This window comes from Myotis brandtii, unplaced genomic scaffold (genome assembly GCF_000412655.1).
Source record: "Myotis brandtii unplaced genomic scaffold, ASM41265v1 scaffold304, whole genome shotgun sequence".
Lineage (NCBI taxonomy): Eukaryota > Metazoa > Chordata > Mammalia > Chiroptera > Vespertilionidae > Myotis > Myotis brandtii.
In genome coordinates, this window is record NW_005361607.1 from 810,632 (window position 1) to 834,850 (window position 24,219).

Sequence of the window (24,219 nt, forward strand, 5' to 3'; positions counted from 1 at the left end):
TGCAGCTACCATTCAGGTTGGAGGATACCTTCCGAGGGAGCCCCTTCTTAACACATTGCGGACCAGTAGTTTTATTGCTAGCTTTACCCAGTGGCCACATAAGTTTCTATTGAATGAGTACAACAAACGTTTCACATAAATGTTAAAGGCACGCTTTAAAATTAAATACCCATTGCATTTTGAAGTTATTTATTACATGTTCTTACAAGCTATTATCTTTTTAAAGTATGATACTTTGTAGAACACTGTGTAATATGAAGTGGGAATTCTCGTGATCTGTCCGAAATGTGTTAGGTTACTGAAATACGTTACTGAAAAGAAGACTGCAAACACTGAGTTTACATGATGAAATCACTTTCTGTAACCCATTAGTATCGTCTCATCAGTAGCTACTATGTGCCAGATGACTGTGCCCACAGTGTCTGATGCTTATACAGTCTCATAGTGGGAAAGAAAACCTGTGAAAAATTGCAGCCTCCCTCCCCTCAAGGAACTGTCTTCCTCACATATTCTTTGTCTTCATTTCTGCCTCTCACTTAACAGTCCCTAACTCCTACTTGGGCTGTGCATTTCCTCTTTGCCTGGCTTCCCTGATCCCAAATAATGAATGACCTACAAGCTAACACACTGCACCCTTTTCTATAACAAAGCTCTTCCTGTAATGCAAACAATCACTCTATAATTCAGCCATGTTATACACACGAGTGTTCATAGAGAGGCCTGCCTACTCCAATAAAACACTGAAGCACTTTTCCCAGGAAGTAAGAAGGCAACGGGGCCATGCTGAAGCCAGCCTGGATAATCGATTAGAACAGGTGGGATGTTGCTTATCTGCCTAAGGGTCCTCTCTCCCTGCTGATCACTTCCTTCCTGTTTGCTTTTGATAGATGTTTAGGATTAGATAGGTAACCTGGGAATGAGTCACATGGAATTGAAGGTCAAAATTTATTGACACAGATCATTTTATTGGACTATGGATATATAATTCCCTACAGAACCCTGGGTTTATGTTTTCTTCATTAATTCTGAACATTAAATCAATTTGAATAGTTTCAATTGTAAAAAAAATTCTACTATATTATTTTGACTAAAAAAAAAAGTTTTCTCCTTACTTTTATAATGTTCCCAAACCACACCATCCAAATACCTCCCTGAAGGAAGGCATTAGGCAGTAACATTCAGCTTTGAAAACTTGCATGTAGTTACTTAAAACAATGAAAAAGTTCTTCCCCTGTCCTTGAAATGCACCATATAAATATTGCATTTGATCCTTAACTTACAGTTCATAAATAATTTATTTCAAAAATATCCCTCCATAAGACCATCAGTTGCTGAGGTGTTCAGTTTTCGGGGAAAGCATTTATTTACTGCACGAGTCCAGGAAGGCTGGTAAAGACTTGGCTAAAAGCTCCACATGGAGCGAATTATGGTAATTGTATTAATGCTCAAATCCACGACACACTGCTCAAATCTGCTAAAAGGTTTTGCACTCTATTGCCCACATCTTGACGGGCAATGAGTCCACTGGAAATGTTTAACACTTCATAGGGAGGCTGCTGGGATTCACTTTTCATAGTTCTAAGAATTGCTAAAGAATGTCTGCAGGTAGCTTCCAAAGGAGTTTCTGAAAGTCGCAACTTAGAGTTAACATCCTTCTCAGCATCTTCCACTTTTGGTTCAGACTGAAACTCCAAGTTCAAGTCACCAGAAATGAAAATCAAAGGAAATATCACAATTAATTTTGATGAATGGGTAAGTTTTAATTCATGGATGGCAATATTCTGGTTAATGATATGTCTTCTTAGGACATCCATTAAAAATCCATTAACTTAACAGGCAAAATCTAATAAAGTTACTCTGGAAATTTTCTGCTAGATGAACATTATGGACTTTTAATGAATATTTCCTGTAGGTATTTCTCTATTAGCAGAGTTAATATACTAATCAAACTAAAAAGCTTCTACAGAGCAAAGGAAGCCATCAACAAAATTAAAAGGCAACCAATGGGTAAAAGAAAATATTTGCATAGCATGTATCCAATAAGGGGTTAATACTCAAAGTATATAAAGAACTCACACAACTCAATAGCAAAAATTAAAAAAAAAATCTGATTAAAAATAGACAAAGGATCTGAATAGACATTTTTCCAAAGAAAACATACAGATGGCTAACAGACACATGAAAAGATGCTCAACATCATTAATCATAAGGCAAATGCAAATTAAAACCACAATGAGACATCATCTCATATCTGTTAGGATAGCTATTATCAAAAAAACAAGATATGACAAATGTTGGTGAGAATATGGAGAAAAGAGAACCCTTGTGCACTACTGGTGGGAGAGTAAATTGGTACAACCACTATGAAAAACAGTATGGATGTTCCACAAAAATTAAAAATAGAACAACCATAAGATCGAGCAATTCCACTTCTGGGTATTTATCCAAAGGAAACTAAAACACTAATTCAAAAATATGTTTAACCCTATGTTCACTGCAGCATTATTTATAACTAGAGGCCCAATGCACGAAATTCATGCAAGAGTAGGCATTCCTTCCCCCGGCTGCTGGACTGGTTTCCCTCTGGCACCTGGGACCTGGGCTTCCCTCCGGCCACTGGTAGGCACCTGGGACCTGGGCTTCCCTCACAGCCCCAGCTTCATCCGGAAGGTTGTCTGGAAGGACGTCTGATCTAATTAGCATATTACGCTTTTATTATTATGGAAAGCCAAGATATGGAAATAATTTAAGTATCTATTAATGGATGAATGCAGACATAGTATGAAATATTACTCAACCATTAAAAAGAATAAAATCTTGCAATAGCATAGATGAACTCAGAGGGTATTATGCTAAGTGAAATTAAGTCACACAGAGATAGACAAATACAATATGAGCTCACTTATAAGAAGAATCTAAAATACAAAACAAAATAAAACAACCCAAAGAGAAACTCATGGATACTGAGAACAGAGTGGTGGTTGTCAGGGGGAGTGGGGAGGGCGAAATGGGAGAAAGCTGTGGGGGAGGGAGGGATAGATGAATAGGTCATGAAGATGTTGTGTACAATATCTATAGTAGACTATAATCAATGGCATTGTAGTGCATATTTGAAGGTTGCTGGGGTAGTAAATATTTAAAATTCTCATAACAAGAAAAAAATTAATTTGTAACTTTTTATGGTGACTGATGGTAACTAGACCTATTGTAGTAACCATCATTTTGCAATGTATACATTACTTTGTACACCTCAAACTAATATAATGTTATATGTCAATTATACCTCAATAAAAATTTAATAATATAAAAATTAAAATAAACATGAATCTCGTGGAAGAGGAGGAAAAGCATCAAAAAGTTAAAGTATAGTTAAGTTCTTATGTTGTTGACAGGGTCTTGGAAAATATGACTTTAAGCAAAACGATGTATAACAAAACTAATTTTACCCTATGTTAATTAGCATAAACAAGAGTTAAGTTCCTCTGGCATATTCTAGTCACATAAATATCACCAAACTTCTAAATAAAGATCTAATCCTATATAATAAAAGTCTAATATGCTAAGTGTCCGATCATCTGTTCAACCAATCAATATGCTAATGATATGCTAAGGCCACTCAACTGCTCTCTATGACATGTACTGACCACCAGGGGGCAGACAGTCGACTGGTTGACCAGTTGTTTGACGTCAACTGGTAGGTTAGCTTGCTGGTGTCTGGCCAATTGGGACTGAGCGAGACGGGCCGGACATACCCTGGATCCCTCCCACAGTCCCTCCCTGGCTGGCCAAACTTCTGCGTCCCTCCCCAGCCCTGATCATGCACCGGTGGGATCCCTTGGCCTGGCTTGCGCCCTCTAGCAATCTGGGACCCCTCAGGGGATGTCGAAGAGTGGGTTTTAGCCCGATCTTGCAGGCCAGGCCAACAGACCCCACTGGTGCACAAATTTGTGCACGGGGCCTCTTGTATAATTCTAATATTAAACACCAAAATAAATGTGGGTATATATATACATTTAAGAAAGTTTAATATAAACAAATAAGATGATTATGTATGATTATTTCAAACCCGATTATTCCAGTTCAGGGTCACAATTGGTCAGAGCCTCTCCAGGCAGCTCAGGGCCCAAGGCAGGAGCCAGTGCTGAACAGGACGCTGTTCCATCACAGAGCCCCTCACAGTGCCCCTCACTCACTCAGACTGGGACCATGAGATACCCCAATGTGCACACCTTTAGGAGGTGGGAGGAAACCAGAGTTCCTGTACATGTGGGGAAACATGCAAACTCCATACAGTCAGTGCCCCAGTGGGAACAGATTTTTTTTCTAATCAAAATTATAACTAAATGACATTATTCGAGGACCTACTATTAATCAGAAAATCAGAGTTGAAGTTGGGTCCAAGTCACCCAAGATACTGCTAAAAACAGTAAACATCATTTCAGCTTTAATAGCAAAAGGCACCAATATCCCAGTACCAGCCATCCCAGTTATTAATTTATCCACTTACTAATCAAACAGTAGTTTAATTACTAAAATGCGTCATGCCTTATGCCAGGACCGGGAATACAAAGGCAAATACATGAAAATCCAGATATTAAGAAGCTCACAGTCTAGTGTGGAATTGAGACATGTAAAGTGTTCATCAACGTGTACTGTAAAAAGCTAGGTTCAGCATAGCATGGGAATACTCAGGGAAGAGCAACTAAATTTGGGGGGGGGGGCAATATAAATTTTAAAAATCATTTGAACAATTAAGTCATTGACATTGACATTTGTATTCCAATAAAATATTAGCTCTTCCTACGCCCTCACACTGAGAAGTTTTCAATCCTAACATCACTTACTAGCTCTGCATGTGGTTAGAGGAAATTACTAGATTATCTCTCTGATTCTCATCTGTGAACAAGGTAACGATATGTATTTTTGTCACTGGTTATGAGAATTACCTGCAACAAGGTATGCAAAAGCACACAGAAATGTGCTCAAAATATAGAAGGAGAAGGAAGAGTACTATTTATTTGCTACCTGCTATAGGCACATAACACTATTTGGAAGTCAGCATGCCAAATGGTTAGAGCAGGATTTGGTATCACCCAAACATAGGTTTGAATTCTGTGCCTACCACTTGCAAACTGTGTGACCATTCATTAGGCACATTTCCACTTTCTAAAACTTAGTTTTCAGCTGTTGGACAGGGTAAGTAAAAATAACTCCATCACAGTTTTGAAAATTTAAAAACGTAATGGCTGTAATTCAATAGTACCATGTCTGAGAAGTGATAACTACCGTTAGTTATGTCTTTCTTAGGCATGACTACAGAGACAAGATACAGAAACAATATGAAGCTTCTCAAAGTTCACACAGTGCCAAAACTACAATTACCTCAGCTCCAGTTCAGTGTTCCAGGCCCACTTGCACCCCTTGTTACAGCACAAGAGCTTCTCCCCTGACACATAATCCTGATGGTTCTTCATCAAAGTAGGAAGCTCATGGGGGAGCCGCCTCCAAAACACCAGACTGGGACTGAGAACTTGGTGGCCATGCCTTGGCTCTAATGACCAGCGCACTGTGACCCTGGGCTGAACTGTGTTCCCCCAAATCCTTATGCTCTTGGCCTCGTGCGCAATGTGACTGTATTTGCACTTGTTCCAATCTAGCTCAGGTTGGCTTTGGGTGCTAAATGTTGAACTGCTGCCTAACCCCACTGGAGGCCAACCATATAGCTGCATGAGTTCCCTCAGCCTCGTATATTCCAAGGGGAGCAGTCTGCTTTAGTAGAAAACTGGAGTCAGAGACCCAGTTCTAATACTGAGTCTACAACTTACCTGGATTTCAGTTTTCCCATCTGTAAAATAGGAATAGCTATGCAAACAGGCTGGTGAGGGGCAAACAAGACAACATATAAAATAAATCATCTGTCAAAGGACGTGGATAGTAGGTGATGACGAATGACGGTGGCTTTGCTTCTTCCTCGCTTCCCCTGGTCCCGAGCTCCTCCCCGCTTCTCTACCAGCTCAGATCCTGAGATGGTTTCAACTGAGCCCCAGAATTTCAGAAAGGGCTCTTTCTGCACATTACATGGCTTTGTTCTTTCCCCTGGACTTACTTATTGGTAGTTGAACAGACCACAGAAACAAAGCTATATTCTCTCAAACACAGCAATACTGATGCTACTAGGATCTTTCATATCTCTATCATATTCTGGAACTTTAACAGCGCTGGCATGAGGAATCCACCACAGAAAGGCTGAACTAAAATAGCCTGCTATGTGATTTAGTTATCAAGGGTGGCTCAACATTTAGCTGGTCACATGAACAGATCCATGGTTGCCCAGCCAATAACTACATTTCCCAGCCACCCTTGAAGCCCAGTGGGGCCTTAAGAACAAGTGCCAATCAATGGGATGTGATCAGAAGCGGCATGGCCTATTTCCATGTTATGCTCCCCCCAAAAGCACATCCCCTCACAGGCTGGGAATTGATGAGAACTGGATCAGCCATCCTGGACCCCAAGGTGGAGGCTGCATTGTGAGAACAGCAGAGCTGCTCTGATAGTCACTTATCTCTATTCTATCACATGAAACAAAAATAACCTTCTATCTTGTTTTAGCCATTGTACTTTAAAATTTTATTTTTACAACATCCTAGCCACTCTACTTTAAAATTTTATTTTTACATCCTAGCCAAAACACTAAACATTACAGATGTAATTCTATTTAATCAGGCGTAATTGTTTACCTGATAACAGCTTACTGGAATTCTAAGTGGTAACTACAGGAAATAAACTTTCTGTGAAATGAACATGCAAACCTTAAACTTGAAAATGTCAGCTATTGTTATATAAACATAGTATCTGAATTCTTTTCACCAGGTAAACCCTGACTAGTCACCTTTATGATCCAGTCAGTGCCACAAAAAACTGGAAGTCTGAAACCCTATAGCCTTAGTCAAAAACCGCTGGCTCATGTTCCAGTTTCTGTTTTGTTCCCGATTCTTCTCATTTTCATCTCTTCAATTATTTGTTTCTGTTCATGACCTTGCTTGATACCTTGAACCTAACTCACAAAACATTGTACTTGTAATGACTGGAAATGATGCATATGCCTCCCTCTGTACACCACCCCCCCTTTTTAATTATGCTATTCCTAGCTTCTCTGTGCAAATATCTTCTAGCCCAATGTCTAAGATTTTATATTTCAGTGCAGTTTCATAGCCAATATCTCCACTCAGTTCCTGTAAGCCCCACCATAAGGGCCTACCACCTTAACTTACTCATCTCAACTTGTTAAAACAGGGCTAGGTCCCTGCATTTTAATTCATAAAAAACCCACCAATATCCTCATATACTAGTATACATAGACAGAATCACTCTCCAGGTTGTTGTTTTTTTTACCTATTTTGCTGTAATTATCAGAAACCAAGTCTTCCAGACCAATCATCTTCCAGAAACTGTCATCCCAGCCTTTCTCTGCCGAGTATGTCCACTTGCACACCAGGGAGCAGAGAGATCTAAGAAAATGGGAGAGAGGTAGAAACAACAATATGAGCTAGGCTTCCTTTATGTTTTTCCAACTAGCTGCCCAGATAGCTGCAGTAGTGTTAAAGAAGTAGAATAAACCTACCTAGGTAATTATATATGCCTGTTTAGATCAAAAGTCCCCAATGACACCCATTAATGACTGAGTACCTGCTTTCACTTTCATGAGAGTCTCAGCCCTTTATTTTAGATCTTGATCAAACAATGTATATAAATATTTGTATGTGTATTTATATTTACATGACATTTGTGAGATAATTAGAAATTACACTGCTGACAGCTATTTTATGATATTGAGTACTATATTAAATTTTAGGTATGATATTCATAATTGTGGTTACATTTCAAAAAAGTCTTCTTATAGAGATACAGAGTGAACTATCCTATCTATAATAATAAAAGCGTAATATGCAAATCTAATGAACGGCTGAACAACCTTCCGGACGACCACGCACTGGCGCCAGGCCTGCCATCGCCCCACGATCCCACCGCAGAGGGAGGCCTTGGGCCACTGGTCGATCGAGGGGGGGAGCCCTCCACAGAACCGGGGAACCAGGGGGGGTGTGGCGGCAGATGCAGGCAGCGCCAGGCCAAGGTGGGTGCAGGAGGGGGGTGGGGCCGGGGCTGCGAAGCCAGGAAAAGGGAAGCCTACCCTTGCACGAATTTCATGCATTGGGCCTCTAGTCCTATATAATAAAAGGCTAATATGCAAATTGACTGAAAGGTGGAATGACTCGTTGCTATGACGTTCACTGACCACCAGGGGGCAGACGCTCAATGCAGGAGCTGACCCCGGTGGTCAGTGTGCTCCCACAGGGGGAATGCCCCTCAGCCAGAGGCCAGGCTCTAGCTGACCAGCACAGCGGTGGTGGCAGGAGCCACTCCTGCCTCCATGGCAGCGCTAAGGATTATGGGGAGCAGGCCTAAGCCAGGGTCCCGGACTGCGAGAGGGCGCAGGCTGGGATGAGGGACCCCCCCCTCCAGTGCACGAATGTCGTGCACTGGGCCTCTACTTTATGTATAAAATGATATACTATCGGGAATTTGCTTCAAAATCATAAGAGAAGGGGAAGTGAATGACATTGTGGATGAGGCAGAATTGGCCATGAGTTGGTAGTTGCGGGGGTGAGTAACAGGTAAGTGGTATGTGTTATACTACCCTGTTTTATACATGTTCAAAATTCTCTATAATAAAATTTAGTGCCTGGAACAGTGTACAGATGATGTATTATAGAAGTGTGTACCTGAAACTTATATAATTGTGTTAACCAGTGTTACCCCAATAAATCCAATAAAAAGGGGAAAAAATGCCTGGTGTATATACAGTCACTCCAGTATAAAGCAATATTTAATAGGAGGAAGATGTGAATGCTAGGTGTTTTCCTCTCCAGCTTCATTTCTCATCCATTCACCTTTAGTATTCTACACTTGAGCAATAAAATATCATTTACAGTTCTCTAAAAAAAAATCATGTTCTTGCATATTTCTGTGCCTTTGCCCTACGACTAATTGGAAAATTCTTCCCAGCTTCTTCACCCTGATAACACAAACACTTCCTTGAATCTGGGCTGAGTCCCCAGTTCTGAGTGGGTACATCTCCTCTGAACGCCCAGAACATGTGACGATCCTCTATCACAGCCCTTCTCATGCTGTGTAATTAACTACTTCTTTATTTATCTTCCCTATAGTCCTATTGACTTCCAATCTGTTTTCCACATGTGTTCAAACTTCATAAAATAAAATCTGATGCTATCAACCCTAATCGAAATCCTTTGATTATTTCGATTACCTTTAGGAGAAAGTCCAATCCTCTGCAGGGCTTAAAAGACCCTTTGTAGTATGAGCATGATGACCACTAGTTTCCGCTTGCCATTCCTACCCATGCTTGCTCCATTCTGCACTACTAAATTGTTTAAAGTTTCCCAGAGGGGGCCTTGATTTCTGACTTCCCTGTGCAATGAGTCCTTTGCTCCATTCTGCCCACAGTTTTCTTCCCTGTTATGCATCTAACTCCTACTTAGAATCTATGACTCAGCTCACATTGTCCCTTTTCCCAAGGCGTCTGTGGAAGGCAAGCTGAGTCCAAAGCCTCTTCGCCAAGTTCCTATCATATCCTCATCTTAACACTTATCATAGTAACTGCCTTTGCCCACTCACTTCTCCATCTCTCCCACTAAACCAGCAACTCCTTCAGAACAAAATCACCCCTAATCATCTCTGTGTCATCAGTACCTAGTCCACATTCAGCCATATGTCAAGCCACAATGAATACTGATTGAACAGAAGCACTAAAGAATGATTTGTTCACCTTGTCACAGCTAAATGGTAAACCTGGGTTGCTCATGTAGTTTTTTGTGTTTGTTTTTTTTTGTTGTTGTTGTTAATCCTCACCTAAGGATATTTTCCATTGCTTTTTTTAGAGTAGAAGGGAGGGGGAGAGACAGAAACATCAATGTGAAAGAGACATATTGATTGGTTGACTCCCATGCGTTAGCCCCCCAACCAGGGCCTGGGGATCAAGCCTGCAACCAAGATACATGCCCTTGACTGGAATCGAACCCAGGACCCTAAGTCCATGGGCTGATGCTCTAACCATTAAGCACAACTGGCTAGGGTTGCTGTAATTTTAAAGAGAAACCTATTTCATACACTCAACTAGGTGCATCTAATTCAGCCATTCACATGGATTCACTCATTCATCACTAAACATTTAGTTTTCAGTTACTATGACCCTGGCACTGTGCTGGACCGTGGGGAACCAGTGGTATGCAAAAGACCTGGTCCTTTGCTCTCATGTAAGCTGACAGTTTCATTAAGGAAACAGAAATTGATCAAACAATCATACCTAAAATCACATACTAACAAATAGCCAAAATGTACTGAAGGAAATGGAAAGAAAAATGAGAACCTGTAACAGGAGTACCTGATAGGAACTGGTGGGAAGAGGAGGGGGAAAAGTTTCAAGGAGGGCTCCCTAGAGGAGGTGACATTTTGTGAGGTCTACATTTTTGAAAGCCAACAAATTTATTATTAATAAATTTATTTTTTCAGATGGCAGAACACAATAAGCTAAGATAAATGGCCTGGATATATTGGCCTGACAGTGCCAGTAGAAACGTAATAGGTATCTGCTAAATCCTTCACCTGATTGAAGCAAGATAAATTTTTTGGAGGTAGAGAGAAGGCAGCCACCTGTGTAGCATGTTCTGAAGAGTACACAGCAGACTAACTCCTCTAGGTCCAATGCCTGAAATCCCAGCTCCTTGGAAGCTCTGACAGCTCACCGGAAAGAGCAATGGATGGAGGAAAGGGTGATGTGGAAGGATTGTTCCTAATGACCAAACCACCTAGGACAACTCTTCTTTCCCCAAATGCCCCATTCATGTACAGATTTCTGTGCCTCTGCTTTGACTGCTCCTTGATCACTGCTTCTTGCACTCATCCTTGTCGACTTGCAAACTTCAAATCATTCTTATGATCCAAGTCCAACGTCAGCCTGACCTCCTCTGCAAAATGTCCTTGCTACCTCCAAGCTAAACTCACAGCTCTCTCCTTTGAGGTAGTATTAGAACTTGGAAATATTGCATTATCATTCTTATCAGCTGAGGTAGGTTGAGGTTTTGGCCCCCAGTCTAGGGCTCTCTGCATATCCACATCCTTTGCCATGTAATTTGTAGTGCTGTATCCTCTCCTCCTCTCATCTCCCCCTGTCACTGTGGGCAGGATCTCCTTTCCTACTTCTAGACTTTGTATTCTGTCCAGCTGGTTTGAGTCTAGGCCTCAAGAAGCATGATGTCTTTTCTGCTTGCTCTCTTGCACTTCTGGCATCCGCATGAGAAGATACTGCTTGGGATGGCCCATGAGGCCCAGAAGAAGGATATCAGTGGAGAAGAGCAATGACTGCCAAGCCTAGCCTGGATCAGAAAACCCAGGCAGCCAAAACCGAAGTTAGAAAGTCCATCTTAGAGCAGAAGAACCACCCAGCAGAGCACAGCCTAAAGGAGCTACCCATGATTATTGTCTTAAATCACTGAGCATTGGTTGTGGTTTGTAACAGATCAATAGTGAAACAACTCAACACTTTTAAGGCATAATTAAGTTATTCCAAGTAGGTTTTTCCCCCAATAAGGGCAAGGAGAAAGATGCCTCAGTCCTCACAGAAAGTCAGATTACGTGGACAGAGAATGTCTGGAGTGAAGATGACTGAACCCAGGAGGCAGGAAATTTTTCGGCTGTAGATGCCTCTGGCAACTCCATTTTCTATCAGGATTAATGGCACACTATTAGAGTCCTTTTCATTGGGGTTTCTTTAAATCAACTATTGGGTAATACGGATATGCAAAAGCAACTGAATTAGGAAAATTTAGAGAGTGCATCTGAGGCCACAGGTGCCCCAGAAAAATCTCTATGAGAGAGAAAGTATAGGACATTACACTGTTAGTGAATAAAGCCAAGGTCTCTGTAGCAGAACAAAGGGTTTTCCCCACCCCACCAACCCCCACCCCGAGCTGGGAGGAGTACTGCTTCCACCAGGGCGAAAGGCACTCACTGTGGGTTCACTGCCATCTAGAATGCCCGGGAGCAACTGCTGTGCCTTGCACTGCTTTCAGATTTATCAATGTCAAAGAGACTGTACCAATGTAGGTGAGCATCAGAATAACATAGATCAATGAGTAGGCAAAGTGAAAACAATACCTAACTTAGGAGGATAAATTCACCTTGGAGAAGATCATTAGAGCATCTATAAGGCAGGTCTCATGGATGCAGAAGTGATGAAAAAATTGGAAGAAAACATCAATAATGAAAGCAATGAGAAATCAGAAGAAGAATGCAAGAAAGAAAGATTTTTCTGAATTAACAACACTGATTTTAAATGTTAAACTTTAAATTTCTGCAGAAAAACTAAGAAAACCACTTGCACCGTTGAAAATCAAATTAATGATCTGGAAGAGCAAGGGAATGACATATGTTACTACCCGTAGCAAAGACACAAAGAGAGAGATAATGAGGGAAGAAATTAGAGGCTTGGAGAGCAGTCCCAGCAGCCTAGCATGAGAATAACAGGAATTCCAGAAGAGATTTTTATTTAGAAAAAAAAAAATGAAAAAAAAAAACAGATGAAGGAGTTGTTATAATTAAGTAAATACATTACTAGAATTTTTTTTAAATACTGAATTGAAGCAAGATTTAAGCCTGTAGATTAAAAGGCTCATTAAATCCAGGAAGTGAATCCAGGAAATACTTGAATTTCAAGCATAAACAGAAAATTATACAAGTTTCCAGACAGAAAGAATAAGTTACTTAGAAAGGCAAGAGATTTAGACTAGCTAAGGAATTCTCATCTACAACTCTGGAATGTAGAAGACAGTGGAACAATGTACAGACTATTAAGAAAAATGATCCAAGAATCCTATACCCAGACACAATATTATTCAGCTGTCAAGGAAAAAAGAAAACATTTTCAACATGCAAGGATTGAAAAAGTGAACTTCCCATATATGTTCTCTGAGGATAGTACTTAAAAAAGAACATAACCAAAATATAATTGATTCAGAGCAACTATTTCAATGTAAGTTTAATGTTGGTTGTAAGGACAGAGAAAGTAATCAGTAATGAAAACAAAAAGCTTATAGAACTCTTAAAATAACAAGGGACAAAAACGGAATAAAGAGAAAATTAACAAATCATTGAAACCAAACTAAGGCAACTAAAATAAAAAGGAAATGGAAAATGGGTAACATACTATAAAAAACAAACAAAAAAAGGATAGAAGAAATAAAACCAATTATTTCAGTTATTATAACAAGTGTGAATGAGCTGAATTCCACAATTAGTTAAAATAATAATTACATTGAGGTTAAAATTAAACTACAGCTTGTTTCCAATACAGGTATTTTTTAAATGTGATAAAGTGGTGTGTTTTTTTTAAAAAGATTGAAAAAGAAAATAACAAACACATTTCTTTAAAATAACAATATAAATATCAGACAAAGTAAAGTACAAAATAAAAAATATTAGCATGACAAAGAGGAACATTCCATAATGATAAAATGTTTAAGTCCAAGAAGAATATCACCATTCATTCAATTTTATGGAGGGAACAACATAGTGTGAAATATATAAAAGAGCTCCAAAACAAATAGCACTTAAAAGGAGATACATATTTAAAGATTTTATTGTACTTTCAAAATTTTAACAGGCAAACCAACAGGATAATAAGAAATATCACTGCTGAGGTATTAAGTGACTCAAGTACAGTCAACAAACTCAATTCTATATACTCATATAAGTGGAGAGAGAAAGGGAATGTTTTATAATCCATGCAGAGTTTAGATTGGTAAAGTGGTATTTTACAGAAAAATTTAGTTTTGAAAGCTTTTATTGAAACAGAAAAATGTCTGAAAATGAATACCCTAAGCAGCCAACTTAGGAAATTATGAGAAACATTAATAAATTAATCTGAAAGAGATCTAAAAGAAGTAGTAAAGATAAAAGCTGATAAGACATAGAATAACAAGATGAAATTTAGAAAATCAACAGAGCCAAACATGGCTATAAAAACATGTTCTATGAAACAGAAACTTCTGGCATAATTGAAGGGAGGAAAAAAGGAGTGAAGGCAAAAAAACAAAAACTACCCAAACATCTTGAATGAAAACGGTGGATACAGATACAGATAAAGCAGACATTAATAGAAAAGAAATAAAGATTACACAAGCAACATTATGTCCGTGAATTTGAAAATTCAGATGAAATGAAAAATTAACTAGAAAAACAGAACTTATCAAAACTGACTCAAGAAAACATAGGAAACCTTAATAGATTTATTATCATTAATAAAATTAAGTCAGTAGTAAAAATCATCCCTCAAATAAAACTTCAAGCCCAGATGATTATACTAGAAAGTTCTAACAAATATTCAAGGAACATAGTACTCCAACGTATTTCAAGAGTCTTAAAGAAGAAGGAATGCTTTCAAGTTATTTATAAAGCTAATATAACTATGTTACAAAATCAATCAAAGACAGTACGAAAAACAAACATCAGAGGGCTACTTTCACATTATGAATGTGGGCAGCAAAAATTCTAAACAAGGTATGACCAAACTTAATATAAAAATGTGGAAAAAATACATCATGAACTACATTCAAGAATGTTTTAATAATAGAAGATCTATGAGTGCATTTCACCACAATATTTTATGAAAGGAGAGAAAAATGATCAATTTATATTGAAGAATAAAAAGTATCTGATAAAGCTAAATGCTACATCAAGATAGAAACTTTTGTTGAAGTAGAAATTAAGAGAGGTTTCTGCTTCAAAACATGATGGAGTAACAGATAATGAATTGTATACCCCTGCCTTACAAAACTAGAAAACTAGAAAGAAATACATGAAACCACTGTTTTCAGACCTTGAACAACAGGCAGTGCAGGACGGATGCCTGAGAGGAGGGAAACCAATGAGGTGAGCCCGGGATCATGCTGGCTTTCTGCCTGGGAGCACATGCCAGGCCACGGAGCAGAAAGAGGGATGCCAAGGAAAACACAGCAGCTTCACCAAGTTGAGGAGGCTGAGATCAGAATTCGGAGAATGTGAGGTGGCTGGGCGCTGTGGTGGCACAGACTTCCAAAGAGGGGGTAACTATGCAGAACGAGAGCCCCGAAAATCTGCCCAAGGGCCCCACTCCGTCTCTGTTGACTCCCAATAGGATGTGTACACGGATATTCCTTGTCGAGTGCAGAGGGACGGGAGAGCTGTGAGCTGAACAGTTCTCAGAATTCGCACAGAGCTGAGGATCATCGGCGTTACTAAAGTGAGAGTAAAATGTCCTCATGGATCACTCCAGACATTCCGCAGACATATACCTGAAAAGTGTGACTGAAATGTCCTGGTGTAAAGGCTGTTCTGATCCTGCTCTAACGAAGTTTTTAGAAAAAGACTCTACAGGATAAAACTCAGCCAAAAGTACATCAACACCTACCAGAAAAAATAGCTCCTTAGAGAAAGACCACAAAATCTAGACACCCAACAACATAAAATTGACAGAGGAGTAAACATCCAATCATAAATATTTGAAAAAAAACAACACCCAAATTTTTTCTTAGTTTGGTAAAAGCTATCAACCCACAAAGCCAAAATCAAGGAAACCAAAGCAGGATAAATATGGAGAGAAAGAAAAAAGAAAAGAAAACACAGTGAAAAGAGAAAATCTTAAAAGTAGAGTGTGCATCAGTGGGAAAGCCAGGAGGTACTAAAGGTTCTACCTCCTCACATAAAAGAATGTCATTTTTTATTGTGTTTCATTCCTCGATGCTCCATCTGGCCTTCTGGGAATGTCAGTATATCAGGCCTGGCCATGACCTCCCACAGCAAGGACCACATCTGCCTTACTCATCATGTCATTCCCCAGCATCAAGCTCTGTACATGTTTGTTGTGTTAATGAATGAGAACCCCAGAATGCCAGTTACAGAAGAAAGCTTTCAGGGTCCTAATCACTTTTTAATTGTTTACATATCTTTAGTTATTATTCTCTGTGGAGGCCCTAGAGACAAAAGTCAGACTCCCCAAGAGTCTCAGGGCAGCAGAACCCTGAGCTCCTTGCACAGACTCTCCACCTCAACAGCACAAAGACAACTTTTTGAAAATGAATTTGCCTACCTCCATACCTCCCCTCCCCTACTTCCCCAGATACAAAAGAATGCCATCTCTCTAACCCAGTGGTTCTCAACCTTCTGGCCCTTTAAATACAGTTCCTCATGTTGTGACCCAACCATAAAATTATTTTCATTGCTACTTCATAACTTTAATGTTGCTACTGTTATGAAGCGTAATGTAAATATCTGATATGCAGGATGGTCTTAGGCGACTCCTGTGAAAGGGTCGTTTGACCACCAAAGGGGTCGCGACCCACAGGTTGAGAACCGCTGCTCTAACCCATCTGTTTTCCTTTTTTTTTTTTTGAAAAATGCAAACACAAAGAGAGACTTTCCAGGTAAAGATGTCCGATTGACCACACATGTTGACTTCTATTCCCTTTACAGATTCTCCAAAAGTAGCAGCACGAGAATATTTCAGAAAGGCAAAAACCCACAGTAACAAAGAAAACAGGACAGAAGATGAAAGCAACAGAAAGCTAAAGCCAGAAAACACAGATGGATGAGTAGTCACCCACTTAGTAGACTTGGAAAGAGAAAACCTAAGTTACGGTGGGGAAAGCCCAGAAACACAATGAATACCCTGTAGAGACCCAGACCAGTTACAGAAGTGGTGGCACCAGGTATGTCTGAAAGTGGGAGTAAAAGTGGGTCTAAAAACAGCAGGTTGGTTGAAAGCCCAGTGGGGTGTAATTAAACCTCCATGTGCCCTCATTATGAGCAGTCAGGGTTCAGGGTACTGCCTCTCCCAGACCCTGAAAGAAGCTGAGGTTCATCCTCAGACAGAGTGGAGACAAGGCCCAGCTATGGGCAGGGGCATCTTGACATGAACAGAGAGAGAAACTGAGGAAGGACCTGCCTTTTCCCAAGTCTCTATAGCAGGGGTCCTCAAACTACGGCCCGTGGGCCACATGCAAATGCAAATATTGTATTTGTTCCCATTTTGTTTTTTTACTTCAAAATAAGATATGTGCAGTGTGCATAGGAATTTGTTCATAGTTTTTTTTTAAAACTATAGTCCGGCCCTCCAACGGTCTGAGGGACAGTGAACTGGCCCCCTGTTTAAAAAGTTTGAGGACCCCTGCTCTATAGGATAAGTCAGCCTTAAAGATCTTTACCCCAACTTAACTCCCAGGGCTCCTGGCTGCCAGGTTTATACTGTTTTTTGGGATTGTGACCTGACAAGAGAAAAGACCTACGGTTAGTTGGGAGAGCAGAAGAACAGAAAGAACAGGATGGTCAGATCAGTCGAATCTGAGGATTTATGTCCTAAAATGGCAGGACAGCCCGGCCAGCATGGCTCAGTGGTATGAACCAGGAGGTCATAGTTCAATTCCAGGTCAGGGCACATGCCCAGGTTACAGGCTCGATCCCCAATAGGGGGTGTGCAGAGGCAGTTGATCAATGATTCCCTCTCATCATTGATGTTTCTATCTCTCTTCTTCCTCTCTGAATCAATATATATATATATATATTATATCAGGAATAAGTTCTAACCCTGATCTGGGCAATTACATATATATATATATATGTAATATATATATGTATTTTGTTATGGAAGGATATAAGCAAAGCTCATTTGTTACCATCAATAGTGGCAACTGCTATCATTATCTTAAGAACCACACTAATTCAGAAAATATTTACTGTGAGCTCACTATGTCAGAGTATCTCCAGGCAATTCGGAGCTTCCAAACTCGGGGAGAAACACAGGGAAAGGGTCACTGAGATCCCAGCCACACTCCTGAGACCACGAACAACCTTAGCAGAAATAAGAACTTCTGACTCGCCTGCTTTTATGCAGAACAAGGTGCACATCAAAAACATAGGCCTGCTGAGTTCCAGAGGCCTGATCATTATCACGTATTCCTCCAACAAGATTTTCTAAACAATAACTCAGTCAGGGCTGCTGCATTCTTTCTGTGCAGCTCATTGCCTTGACACTGCCCGGCCCCCACTTTCAAGGAAAACCTTTTGTTCTCCCGCTTGGAGAAGGCAGAACTGGAGAGTCTCAATCGAGCAAGCTAGTGAATAACAGAATAATTAGAGCTGAGAGCGGGGATAAATTAGCAAGATATTTCTGGCTGCAGCCTTCAGTGCATCCCAGGCCTAGGATAGCTCTGTTTTTCCAAGTCATGAAACAGACTGAATTACCAGCACTGAAGACACAGCTTCTGGGGAGATAGGACTTGGACTGGGTGGCTAATTGTATCAACAAAGAGACCAAGAAGGTCTTATTTCTGAAGAACTACCCCTGCACCAATCAGAGTTGCTTCTGTAAAAAGGCTGTCAGATTTGGGGCTTGTTACTATTGACTCTGTACTTCATCAAGACTTGCTGACAGGTCCGTGACAGAGCGGAATAATGTATGCAATGATGCAACGCAGGGCAATATTAAACTGCCTTTTCAGTTAGACTTGCCGATAACATGGTTCGAATGCGGCCGTGACAATATGGGGAGCATGAAAGAACTGAATAAATAATCAAGTTCACGAAGTTTTCCCAGGCCCCCAAGAGAAAGAGATCTAAGAATCAGAAAACAAAAGATCCTAAAGTCGCTGCCAATACATTCCAACATCTTGGTAAAACCCCTCTACTCATGAATTAGGATTTATGTCCTGAAAAATAAAGATGATAATTCCAGGCAATCTGAGACAAGGAGGGTGGGGGGTGAGAGGGGCAGAGAACAAAGGAAAAGGGGATGAAACTAGGGCTAGCTTACTGAGCCCCTGTAACACACCAGGCAGTATGCTTAGTACTTTTATGGAGGTTACTGCGACTGTTCCCACAACTAGTAAGGATGCTCTCAGGATCCCCATTGGGTGAGAAGAACATTGAGGCTCAAAAAGGCTGGGTAACTCACTGGAGGTCATACCATTAGGAAGGAATAAGGCAGAAGTTCTAACCCTGATCTGGGCAATTAAAAGTCTACACTTGTTAACTATGTGCTTATTGAAGCCCATTCATAAAAAGATATTAACAAACCACTGTGAAGGCCAATTAGTGCATGTGACAGAGTGTAATACCTTTGAGATACTTGGTTTCTCTGTGTTTATCTTTTCTGTTATCTTAATATTTATTAATTTTCTCAATAAAGGGAAAATGAGAAGAAAAAGAAAGGCAGATGAAGAGCTCAAAAAACAAAGAGCCCTGGAGAACCAATAAGTAGCTGGGTTTCCCATTAGGATGTTCGGGAGATGCAAATCATGTGGCCAGGACACAGGGACAACGATGAGTTGCTCCCTCAAGCTGTGAAGATTAAGATTGCTTCGGAGAGTTCAGCTGTAAAGCCAACCCATAATGAGTAAGAGTAGAAATGTGCAAAATTATCATAAACAGACAAAATGGGTTTCTGGACATTCAGAGTTCACAGTAACCAAACTGAAGGCATTGAGAAGTTTGCAAAAGAAAAAATATGTCAGGGAGATAGATGGTCTGTCACGTAGGAGCCGAGGAAGAGGCAGGAGCAGCGGAGGCAGAAGCAGAAGCAAGTGTCAATGGGAGGGAAGAATTCTCCAGGTGGGAAGGAACACATGTGCCAAGGGCTGGAAGCCGGAGACTGTGTGGAGCAGGCACATCGCAGTGAGCACCTCTCCCTACAATGGCCAAATGAGGAAAAGAACCATTCCCTCCCTCCCTCCATCACTCAGTCACTCAACAAACATTTAATAAGCTCTTATTTTGTATCGCACACAGATATTGTCTGCTCCTTTGTGGAGTTTAGAGTCCAGTAGAAGAGAGAAATTCATAAAGGGCTCGTTCAAATTTCTAATAAATACTAGGAATATATAATAAGGAACCATTATATATTAAATGTAATAAGGAACTATTACAGTTACCGAACGACATGAAAAAGACAATTTATATACATTGCCTTAGATTCTTCCACTAAGGCAGCAGTTCTCAACTTGTGGGTCGCCACCCCTTAAAATACATCCTGCATATCAGATATTTACATTACGATTCATAACAGTAGCAAAATTACAGTTATGAAGTAGCAACGAAAATAATTTTATGGTTGGGGGTCACCACAACATGAGGAACTGTATTAAAGGGTCGCGGCATTAGGAAGGTTGAGAACCACTGCGGGTCAAGGGTTCCCACTGAGCATCTGTCCACTCCTTCAGTTTTCAACAGTAGTCTGTGGCCATGGGCCATTACAATGGGGCTGTCTTTTGATGGTTACATCCTCAGACCTTGCCCCACCCCCAGCCTCTCCTCTAGTTTGCTTCTGCCTTTGTTCTAGATTTTTCTCTATTCCAGTAATGGAGGGTTTCTGACTCAATGATTTCAGGCTTATTCTGACTTCTTAGGCATGAGGCTTAATCTCAGCCTTGTGGCTCTAGCCATCTGAAAACTACCCAGGGGTATACCCTCCAGTCCTTCTAAACCCCTTGGCTTCAGGGTCTCACACCCTGCTGCTGACTTCCTCTGCAAGGTCTACCCTATGATGTAGATGAGGTTACTGAAACCAAGACCTATTCCTGGTCACATAGCTAGGACCCAGGCTAATGCAGAAGAGATGGAGGACATAGGCATCTATCTCAGTGTAACTCAGAAAGGAGAACATTCCCACACATTCTATAAACTCCAATATTAAAATATCTCTTCCATTTTGGCCCACCCTGTTAGAAGATAACACATTGTATATATCAACAGGGACAGACAGTGGTATCTATTCAATCCTTATCTTCCAACATTCTTCAGTCTTAATGAAATCCAAAACTTGCCATTTGTTAAGCTGTGCACTGGTCTGATCCAAAGTTATCTAAAGTGTATGTATCAGTAAGCCTGGGATCCAATGCTACAAACAAGAAATACATGAGAAGGAATAAAGGTATTCTAAAGCACCTCGTGGTGGTGGGGGGGGGGGCAGGAAAATAGATTTATATTAATACATGGTCATTCATAGCTGCTCTGCAGTGAAGAGATAATGTTAGATTCCTGGCGGAGGATGAGAAAGGGGGCAGATTCAAATAGCTCCTGCCAACTGGCTCAGGGCATTCCAATTCTGCTTGGCTATTAGGCCACTTTATAATTAATATCTGGCCTCCGGTGCATCCAAAAAACATCATCTTAACATGAGAAAACTCTTCAATATAAATACATTTTAAAAACTAATCTCTTAGATTTTTTAGGCTTTTAAAAAAATATCCTCACTCTAGAACATGCTTTTACTGATTTTAGAGAGAGAGGAAGGGAGAGGGAGAGGGTGAGGAAAAGGGAGAGAGAGAGAGAAACATCTATATGTGAGAGTGAAACAGATTGGTTGCCTCCCACACACCCTCTGACCAGAGATTGAACTTGCAACCATTGGGTGTACTTATGGAACAAAGCTCCAACCAACTAAACCACACCGCCCAGGGCAAAAATTAACCTGTTCTTGATAAGCTAGGATTATCTTTACAAATTCTCTTAATAATAACAATTGCATTATACTATCGTTTAGCACAATACCTAGCATACTGTAGGCATTCAACAAATATTCTCTACCTTTATCTTAAATGAGACGCTGACAACTGTAAAAGGTTGAAATAAATAATGATCCTTCACACAAAACACCCCAAACTGCTATGCTTAATGTTGCCCAGTGACACCATATGCAGGCCAAGTAATACTTATAACCCGTGAGGATATTTAGCAGGTCTTATGGTTCTAGTTCTCTTATTCTACCAATTTGGGTTGGGTCTCTAAAAATGCTGCCATTGCTCTCCCGTGGTGCAAAATGTAAAAGCACTTAGAATTCTTTCGCTTACCCTGTTCTCCCTCTGGCAGGACTCACTGTGCTCCAGGTGACCGAGGGTAACATTATGGCGGTGGCCATAATGATATGAGGAGGTCACCATGGTGATATTAGTGGCCTTCTCAGTTATGATGTCGGTTCTTCCAGCACCCACAGAGCTTACTTAGCTCTCAGAGCTGAGACTTTTAACACAGAGAAGCATCTCTCTGGCACAAAGGGGAGAAAGCCAGATTAAGACTTTCCAAACAAGGCAAAGAGGAGAAAACATTGAAAACATTTTTTAAAAATGAGTTGGTGAACCGCAAGCATAGGCTTGAAGTCTTCATAACTTTCAAAATATCTTTTCTCTTAAAAAAGGAAGGCAAGAAAAGGAAGAGGAAATGGAAATAGAAACAAACAGAAAAATGGCCTCAAAACTAGGTTCTCAAGGGATGAATAGGCAGAGCACAGAGGATTTTTAGGGAAGTGAATCTACTCTGCACCATACTATAATGGTGGACACATGCCATACATGTGCCCAAGCCCATAGAATTCACAACAACGATAATGAACCATAATATGCATCATGGACTTTGGGTGACGGTGATGTGTCAGTGCAGGTTCATCAATTTCAACAAGTTGCACTACTCTGGTGGGGGAGGTTGATAATGGGGAAGGCTATGCATGTGTGAGAGGAGGGCATGTACAGCCAATCTCTGTATCTTGCCCTCACTTTTGCTATGAACCTAAAACTACTCTAAAAATACAGTCTATTGAAAGCTACAGTAACAATCAATCTTAGTTCTCAATGTTTTTCAGGAATTAAGATCCAGAAACTAACTGGCAGAAATAGTATGTCAGCTCTTCTAAAGGAAGATATAGTCAGACTTGCTATTAATGTCAAGAACACAACAATTTTTATATAAGTTCTGTTGATGGTACCAATGTTGATTTTCTGTTTTTCTTATTATATTATAGTTATGCAAGATGTCAACACTAAGGGAGAGTAAAGGGTCCAAGGACATAGCTGTCATTTCTTTGGAACTTCCTGTGAATATATATTTCAAAATTAAAAGGTTTTAAAGTTAAAAGAAAAAAAAGAATGTAGCAATTTTGAGATTTAAGCCATTCATAGTAAATATCATCTCTCTGGTCTCAAGAAATTACCAGTCTTTCCCTGGCTAGGTGGCTCAGTTGGTTGGAGTGTCATACATTCACCAAAAGGTTGAGGGTTCTATTCCTGATTAAGGAACATACCTAGGTTGTGGTTTTGATCCCTGGTCAGCATGTAAACCTCTCTCCTTCTCTCCCTCTCTCCCTTCCTCTCTATACATATCTTCGGGTGAGGATTTAAAAGAGATAAGCCTGGCCTGTGTGGCTCTGTGGTTGGTCATCGTCCCATGCACCAGGAGGTCACTGGTTCAATTCAGGTCAGGTCACATGTGTGGGTTTTGGGCTCAATCCCCAGTATGGGTACATGCAGGAGGCAGCCAATCAATGATTCTCTCTCATCATTGATGCTTCTATCTCTCTCTCCCACTCCTTTCCTCTCTCTGAAATAAATACTTAAAAAAAGAAGAATAAATTATTAGTCTATCAGGCGAGCAGAGTATCCTAAGACTACCTAGCAATATGGGTAGAGTCAGCATTTGACCCTAAACAGCTTCAGAGCCTATGTCCTTAACTACTATAAACATAGGAACATACCTTCTGCCTGATGGGGGTGGGGAGGATTTCACTGGTGAAATGTAAGATATTTAAGAGGAACAAGAGAGGAAGAGGTCAACTTTCCCTGGGAACATTAAGGAAGCTTCCCTTAGAGGAATAGTTTGAGCTTTGAGTCCCGACATGTGAGCCCGAGTTCATCAGGTAGAGGGACGTTGTGTAGGAGATGTTTCAGGCAGTCTATGCACCAAGGCATCAGTTCTAGTGTGATCCTGCCTCAGGTGGGAGATGGACTAGCTGGCCTCCCAAGGACTTGTACCGTCTTTTGATTTCACATCTGCTATGAGGCAGGCATTGCTGAACATTTGCAGAGTAAAGACTTTAGCTCAGACATGGTGATGCCACCATTCACCAGCGAGGCACTTCTTCTTCTTCTTCTTTTTTTTTTTTTTTTGTCTGTTAAGGAGGTTAACAGTAGTACTTATCTCCTAAGTTCAGTGAGTTCATTCACATAAAGCATGGAGCACACTGCTTGGTACACAGCACATGCCCAATAGAAGATAACTATTCTTGTTCTCATTTTCACCACCAACATCATCATCACCATCACCATCACCATCACCATCTCATATCTACCT

General features: G+C 40.4%; 1 protein-coding gene across 7 annotated transcripts in view; it reads right to left on the reverse strand.

The window, feature by feature from the left end:
* The window catches only part of FGGY (FGGY carbohydrate kinase domain containing), a 412,417-nt gene that overhangs the window by 241,777 nt on the left and 146,421 nt on the right, over positions 1-24,219 (reverse strand). For all 7 annotated transcript variants that reach the window (XM_014542556.1, XM_014542559.1, XM_005869840.2 and 4 more), the window contains one exon: positions 7,393-7,508. In XM_014542556.1, the coding sequence (XP_014398042.1) occupies positions 7,393-7,508 (116 nt within the window). The remainder of the gene's footprint in view (positions 1-7,392; positions 7,509-24,219) is intronic.